Below are 8,347 nucleotides of genomic sequence, written 5' to 3' on the forward strand. Positions count from 1 at the left end.
ACCAGTCTAGTCCAGCTGACCCCAAAGTATCTTCCTCTAGTTAATTGAAAAAACTGTATCCTCAAGAGTTGCTAGGAGGTGAACAAATGAAACTATTGGGGCACTGTAGGAATGCTTTGAGTACCTACTCAACTCGACTTGACTCTTAGGGTTTTCCTTTAAGTGGTACAACCTGTTACCAGGTACTTTTTTTTAGTACCAAGGTTTTTAGGCCAAGGTTCCAAGTGATCCGAAAATATGACATCAATAGACTGCCTGCCACCTATTGGCTAGCCACTGATGTCACTCAAGTCATGAGAGCAATGCCTTCACAAAAATCAAAACCACCATTTAAAAAAAAAAAAAAAAAAAATACAACAAAAACACAAAACAACGAAGTGGTTCCTGAGTCTGACAAAAAGCAATACACCTAGCAGCAGGTATAGCATCGCCTTGATGTGCTCCATTGTTTTATTGTATTTGTGTCCCGTGCAAATGACTTTATGGACTTTTGCCCGCATTGCTAATAACGACATTAGGTGGTACTCAACTGTAAAATAAAACAACCAAATCAGAGTAGCGTTGAGTCGAGTCGAGTAGGGAATACTGGAAAAGGGCTATCTGGGAAACACATGAAGAGGACATTACCAGTTTTACTGGATCTCTAACAAAAAATATGAAATTCCATGAACACAAACTCATACCAGCTCTGACTGAGAACAACAATCCCTGGATCAAATTCATAGACTCCTACAGGAGGAAGCGGGGGGCTAAATTTGAGCCAATTAGCACAAGGGATTGGTGGAATTTTATTTTATTTTAATTTTTTATTAGTCCTGTATTTATCCAGGTAAAAAAACTGATTGAGATTAAAAATCTAGTTTCCAAGAGAGACTTGGCATCATGGCAGCAAAAGTCAAAGTGTGAAATAGCCTGAAATAAATGACTGGGTTTAAGGTGAGAGACAACCAGTGAGCAGCCTAGAGAGCAAATAAGCTAAACAATTTATTTAAAAAAAAAAAAAATAAAATCTAACAGGATTAGTTCTGCCTCCTTCCAACCACACACCTCAACTGCATTCAGTGATTTTGACCTTTTCCCCTCAAAGTGCACAGATTGTACTGGAAGGCCAACACCAAAACTGGGGTTGTATACAAGAAGGGAAAGATCCTTCAACATGTGCACTATTGCAGATTTTTTTCACCAGTCTGTTGTAGTAAGTTCTGTAGTCTGCAAGAAGAGCAGCACAGAGGCTGACGTCACCAACAAACTGAAGAAAATTTATCAGAAAAGCTGTGCCTTGTGGTTTCTAACAAACTGGATACATTTGATGATGTGGTTGACGTCGCCGAATAAACTGTTTTTCCATCAAGTATAACGCCTAAATTATGCTTCAGCAGGAAATCTATGTCATAACCAGAAACCCCTTTAAACACCACCTTCCACGTACCCTGATGTGCACCTCCTGAGAAATGTAAGGACATGTCAGGTCAACGCAGCCTGCAATAACCGAATAGCACGGAAGGTTGCGGTGAGGGGTTTCCAATTACCTCGCAAGTTACGACGTAGATTTCCGCATAAGTCTAAACTGGGTTTAACTCTCTGAACAACTTACTGGACAGTCAGCAGGGCACTTCCCATAACAGGCTGATATAGCAATGGGGCTACAAGGACAGCTACAGGAAACTTTTCATACCTACTGCAATAACTCTGTACACTGAAGCACATCTGTTTGGCAGATAATCATCTGTTCTTTCAACCAAGCCTCAAGTGTGATTTCTCGTTTGTATACAAAAAGCTCCCTACTTTGGGAAACTTTCTTTTGCAGCCTTTTCATTGTTCCTGTTAAACTAGTCAGTATATTCCCTCTGATACAAAATGTCTTCCTTGTTTATACTCCACACATCAGCACTCAGACATATACAGATTGCTGAAGCAACACATTTTAGCATTAGGCCTCAACAGTCTGACCATTTCATACTGCTTTCACTACTACAAACATGTGTTTTCCTGATCCTCTGGTTCCACCTAGTCACTAGAGTAATGGGGAGATGTGAATATTATTCTTGCATGGTTCTGTATGTCTGAAATAATTAAAAAAAAAAAAAAAAAAAAAACCCACACACACAACTAACATATGGACCGATACATCTTTTTTTTTTTAAATAATCAACCATCTTTATCCAGCTCTTAAAAGTCCTGTTGTATTATTCTGTCCAGAACAATGAATGATGTGTCCATCTATATTTAAGGATCTGACAATTCACTCACAAATAAAGATCTTTAAGCCTCTGAATCTGCTGTATTTCAGTAGAACAAAATGTTTTGTGGCTAGAATACATTTTTTAAACTGCCATTTGACATGATTTGTTACCAGGACAACAAAAGAAAGAGAGCTGTCCACTCCATTTCATCTAAAACTTGCATGTTTTCTAATCTTAATCAAGACGGTTTGGTACCTTGATAGCACCGAACAACTAGTAAAACACACTTTTGTGGAGATAGTATAGGGCTGTTTTTTCTCCAACTGCCATGAAAATAGGGTAAATATTTACTGAGGATATTTAACAGATTGGTTATGATTGTTTGTAGTTTATTTGCTCACATCTCAGTTTCTTTTACGTGAGGTTGCTATCAATTAAATAATTTCTTATGAACATTCACTCCGAAAGTGGTATCCGTGATCATTGGCTGCAGGCTAAAAACATGTCCTTGAGGCCATAGTAGGTTTGAAATGAATTGGGTTTTGTAAGCGCTTACACAACCTAACTAAAATGATGGTTATGGGTGGTTCTATGCTTTCTGAAAGACTACAGAAGATGGCTAAATTAAAAATGTACAGAATGATTTTTAAATCATTCTGTAAGTTTTACAAAACAAATTCAGACAGTTCTCAGATGCTGTTAGCCGATCCAACAAACACTGTTTCAAAGCACATTAAAGTCTTTACACCTTTTACTTTCACAAGCCTGTTATCAATGCATCTGTGGACTCCTCTTAGTCTCAGTAATTCCAAGCATGTCCCTTTTCAGCCTCCTGTGTTTAACTTTAGATAAACAGCCTGTTCATTTCATACAATCCCTGCTCTCTCCAAATATGAACTTGAGAGACATGAACTGTTAACATAGGATACATGTCTGACCACTTGTTATCCCATACTTGCAGTACAGATGCAAAAGGGAGGATATTTCAAGTCCTAAACTTTACACTCGATTTCCTTGTAATAAGGCTGTTTGACAAGGAGAGGGGTCAGAGGGCATCAGACTGACAAAATAATAATGCAACCCCGTAGTGTTTCTGAGGATTTGGTATGGCTCGTCACCCTAAAATGCATCCAACTTAACTAGTTTTTTAGCCTGACATCAATTAAATATGCTCGTGGATGTATCTAGAAATGTAAAATTGAACTCTGCTCTGTGTATTGTCAGAGAGACTGAGATTCCCATAATGAAATAAAATATAGCAATTTTTCTTTTTCTTTTAAATTCTTCTTTGAAATCTGTTCAGTATCACATGCATTGTTCTTAGCACACATGAAATTCCTTAAGAATGTCAGAAAATATATCTTAGTATGGTTAAAGCAGGGATCCAACACATTGCAATGCCTCCATTTTAAAACTTTAAAAAGTCAAGTTAAAACAAGAACAGAGTAAGTCGAGGCTTATGTATGTACAAATGTATGAGTTTTAAAACTACTAAAAGGAAAAATGGAAAAAAGAACTCATTTTCCTTATCCCCACCCCACGAAAAAAGAGTAAATCCTTAATGTTCTCATCTATTTATTTATTTTTAAATCGGAGACCTCTGCACAGCTTCTTCATCCTAGTAGCCAGAGTTAAAAAGAAATGCTGCGACAACACCAAACAACAGAGAGCAGGAGGAGAATGTGCTAATCATTTAGCTCTCTGCACCCCACCCCCACCTTTTCCCTTAATACCAAATGGTAAGTCCTCAGAACGAAAGCTGAAAACAGGAAATCTGCAGAGCTCTCACCTCCCACAGGGGGAGTAAATTAATTAGCATGACTGACAAAGACGTGAGATCACCTCGAGCTATGCGTTCAATTAACATGACAACTACATAGTGGTCCTTTGAGTCCAACACAAGCACCCCTTTTTACGAAGACTAGGAGCTGCAAGAACACACGTCAACAAGCTGAAAGAGGACAAAGAGTGCTTAAGTGGTCACAGATACTTACGGGAGACCCCCCCCCACCACCAATCCAACACACACACACACACAGACACACACACACACACACACTTTCCATTTAAAATCGTGAAACGTGTATACTTAAAAAATACAAATACACAACTACAAAATTCAACCAGCATAAAGGGCAAAGTTCAAAAGGATTAAAGGAGAGAATGTATAAAGAGATTTAGAGAAGAATCTTCGTTATATTTACTGTGTGTGTCCAAGTTTCGGTAAAGTAGGAAATTTAAGCGGTAGTAAGCCATCCGTGCTCTCTGCGAAAATATTGATATTCTCTTTAAACAACGGAAACTCCATTTCTAAACAGATCTCTTAACTCGGACTGCAAAAGCGGTCAACAAAATCTATTGTGTGTGGAGGAGTGGAAACAACGTGGAAACATCACAAACTGTTTTTCAAGCCAGAGCCTAAATGTGTAGGACAAAATCTTTACCGACTGGCCGGTCTTTATGTTGTGTAGCCCATCACTTCTCACCTTAATCCAAATTCTTTTGGAGTCTGAAAGAAACTCACCTTCACATTTCAGACTGGGCGACAACACAAGTATCCAGAGCAAACTCCTTAGGAAGGTGACCATGGCGTACGTTTTCACTAAGGAAACTTTACAACAAGACTGATAACTTTATTTTTCCCACTGTTTGAGCCGATGCTCTTCTTTTGACTTCTCGTTTTCTGTCCACAGTCGTAGGTGGAGAGAAAGCTTACTTTCCAAATCGTCAGACACGAAGGTGGAGGACAGATGCTGGTTCGGAGAGGGAATCAGGCGGTCGTTCATCCCATTTACAGTCCACAAGAGAGACGGGCTGAGCGGCTGCCTCTGAGCTGCTAGTCCTGCGTTGGCCTCTGTCCTCGCGTTGAAATGCGAGCAGTGACGCGCGCATGAAGTGCAATATGGCAAACCACATTTTAGGAAGAGTGCACCATCTAGAGACAGAACCCAAGAATCCTAACAACCAGACTGCCAGATCTACAAACCTTATCCTGTTAATAGCCTATTTACAAATAAAAACATTAACACGAGGAATCTAGAGTCTGCAGAGCTCATTTTGGGAAAGCAAATATATTAGACAGCGTAGCGTTCAGACCACACCTTTGCTTGTTACAACTGCTGGACAGAACAGGTTAAAAAAAAATCTGGTAAGTATTTCATGGTTCTATCATTTTGCATTATTTTAACTCTATTTTATAGTTTGGCATCTGAGTTATTAGTAGTAGTTTCTTGGTCAAGTCACAGTTATTGTCACTGTAGTTCCTGACTTCTCCTTTAGGTCATTAGGTCTCACTTCTGTTCTTTGTTCTTGTCATTTCTAATATTCATATTTGTGGATTTTCTTTGTTTCAGTTGTCAGGTTCTGTTTATTTCCTTGTGTCATCCTGCCTCCCCTTTGCCTTGTGAAGTCTCAATCACATTTTTTGTTATTTTTGTCTCATGTGTTTCATGTTTAGCTTTGGTTCCTCGGTTTTGTCTTTCTTAACTGTTACCAGCTGTTTTTCCACTGGCTTCCTGACCACTTGTTATCCCATACTTGTATGTATGGTCTCACGTTCCCTTTGTTTTTTGTTATGTCCTCCCTCATGTTGTGAACTCCATGCATCTGTATTGATTCCACACATCTCAGTAGTGATGGCAGAGATAGAACATTATTTTGAAACATTTTAAACACATCACTTATTACATATGGTGACCAAATAAATGTGATTAAAAAACATTGCACTCAATAAACTGTAATGTTTTTGTGTGTCTTGTGTCTTTTTGTCTCTAACCTTTGTGTTGGTTTGTAGTATTATTTCTATGGATGGATATTTTATTTGAACCAGTCAGTATTTGTATGGGGCTCTTCTATACATTTGAGTATTTTTATTAAGAAAGACAACTGTTCAACAGTACTCAAGCTGAGAAGGTTTCATGTCTTGCTCTCTCCTGTTTTGGAGAATATTCTTTCACAGGGGGACTGATGTGGCTGGAGTAGAAAGCTATGTCTTGACCAGGTGGAATAGATGAGAGAATATGGTGGCATGCTGGGTTCAGTAATCTAGAGGGTTATCTCCTCTTGGTAGATATGAGGCTGAGGGATAGCGCTGAACCTCAACAGAAGCATCAGCAGTAAGACTCTGTTTTTGGTTGGTTTCATCTACCCTGCGGTCAAAAACGCCCCACAGCCTCTCTTGATGATGTTCACTTGCCTCTTGTACTGTAGTGGCTGATTTTGATGGTACACAAGCACTTGTTTGCGCTTGAGAAGTTGACTGTTTCTAGGTCAGCACTGTTGAAAGGAGTCAAAGTTTGTTTTCAGGGAGGACAAGGCTGCTGCAGCTCGTTCACAGGCGCTGAAACCTATTTAATGTGCTGTTCCATCTAGTCTCAACTTCCTGTAGGAGTTTCATCACAGGTTTTCCCATTTGCTCCTGAATGTCTAATAGCTTCTGCTTAGCAGTGGTACTAGATGCAATATATCAGTTCAAGGGTTTCTTAAATGGATTTTTTCACAAACAAATTCAGTGTGTGAGCAAAATAAGGCATGTGTCACACTTGTAAAAGTTGTGCACAGGCTATCATGTTGAGCACATCATCAGTAAATTAACATGTAACCTCGTTCTGTATCCCCCCCCCCCCGAATGCAGAAGAACAACTTTGGCTTCCATCAAATGCTCAGTGGTGTGCATCACTGAATATGTTAATTGAGGTCCACATATACTTTACCAGCCAAACAATTTAGAACACCCCAATTTTTCAAGCAGGGGTGACGTGGTAGTGCAAGTGGCCCCTGGGCCTCAAGTTTGAGACCCCTGATGTAGAGGAAGTGGCTGATGATTGTGCCAGTAGTCAGTATCTGTAGCCAGTCTTGTCAGGGATGTCACTTACGCTCAGGCCTATGCAGAACAGCAGTGGGGACTGAGCATCTCCTGGGTAAATCTAACACTTGTGCTATTGTGCTAACTAGTGTTTTTCACCACATCCCCACTGATTTCCTGATGAAGGCTCTTAAGGGCTTGTTGATCTTATACAGTTCTAGGCACTCCAGAGTTCATGTGTGAGTCACAGACTTTCTTGTAAGCAATCCAAGAAATGTTTTGCCCCTCTGTTTTTTCTGTTAATTCCTTTTTGTGCCCCGCTCATGTGTTGAGTCATATGCCTATTCATCTTAGCCGCTATGATGTCTGAAAGAGCTCCTACTGAGTCAGGTTATTGGCTGGTATGTAACTAACTGCACTCCATGGTTAGCTTCTTTAGATAGGTGTGAATCATATCAGGGCTTAGTGCTGACCAACTCTTCATGCTTCAGACCCTTTCTTGGATGTCTGGCATTGTTCAGAGAGGTTGCTGTTATGATCTGCTCTAAGATCTGCAAGCCACTGAACATTAATGTTATGGATTGCATCCTTCTGTCATATGCTTTTCCAGTATTGCTCTGTCACAAGCCTTGGTCAGGCTGCTGTTCTCATATTGTTCAGCGTCACCACGTTGGATGTAGGTCAACTTAAAGCGCTTTACACAACTTGCCTCACTCACCCATTCACACCCATTCACACAAGCAGTTTTTTCTATGCTTTGTCTAAGTGCTTTCTATCTAACATTCACATGCATTCATACTCTGATGGATGCATCAGAGAGACTTGGGATTAGTATCTGGCCCAAGGATTTTTGGCATGCAGACTGGAGCACACGGGGATGAAATCACCAACCTTTTGGTTAGTTGGTGAACTACAGCCACCTCAGGATTATGGCAGGAATATGCAGGCAGTCCCTGGAGTATGAAGGAATTGATATCATGCATGATATCAGATAGTTAATCCAACAGCTAATATAATAGCTAATCCATGAGCTAACTGGAAAAGGAAAAGAGAGTAGAATTTTAAATGTCAGAAATAAATCTTTGATTTTTGAAAAAATTTACTATATTTCTCTTTTTTAAATTGTGTTTGGAAAAACAATTTTGAACACCTGTTTTTTTTTTTATTTGGAATTCAAAAATGGTTTTTGAAATGAGGTTTTTATTGAGAGTTATTTACTGGTATTGGGCTCTGAATAGCCACTTGAAGTGTTCACTTCACAGGAGTACTTTACTCCCTGGTATAACTCACAAACTCACGCCTTAAAGCAGCAGAGGTGGCAAAACATTGACAGACATTCCGTATTTAAGTAGAGGTACAG

At 39.6% G+C, this 8,347-nt stretch overlaps 1 protein-coding gene across 1 annotated transcript in view; it reads right to left on the reverse strand.

Moving 5' to 3' along the window:
* The window catches only part of ror2 (receptor tyrosine kinase-like orphan receptor 2), a 38,620-nt gene extending 33,586 nt beyond the window's left edge, over positions 1 to 5,034 (reverse strand). Inside the window, exon 1 of the mRNA XM_085280558.1 lies at positions 4,708 to 5,034. Coding sequence (XP_085136684.1) covers positions 4,708 to 4,771 — 64 coding nt within the window. The 5' untranslated portion in view covers positions 4,772 to 5,034. The remainder of the gene's footprint in view (positions 1 to 4,707) is intronic.
* Between the last annotated feature and the right edge of the window lie 3,313 nt (positions 5,035 to 8,347).

Source organism: Mchenga conophoros, linkage group LG7 (genome assembly GCF_057382185.1).
Source record: "Mchenga conophoros isolate Kocher_MC1m ecotype Shallow Benthic linkage group LG7, M_conophoros_male_GT1.1, whole genome shotgun sequence".
Taxonomy (NCBI): domain Eukaryota; kingdom Metazoa; phylum Chordata; class Actinopteri; order Cichliformes; family Cichlidae; genus Mchenga; species Mchenga conophoros.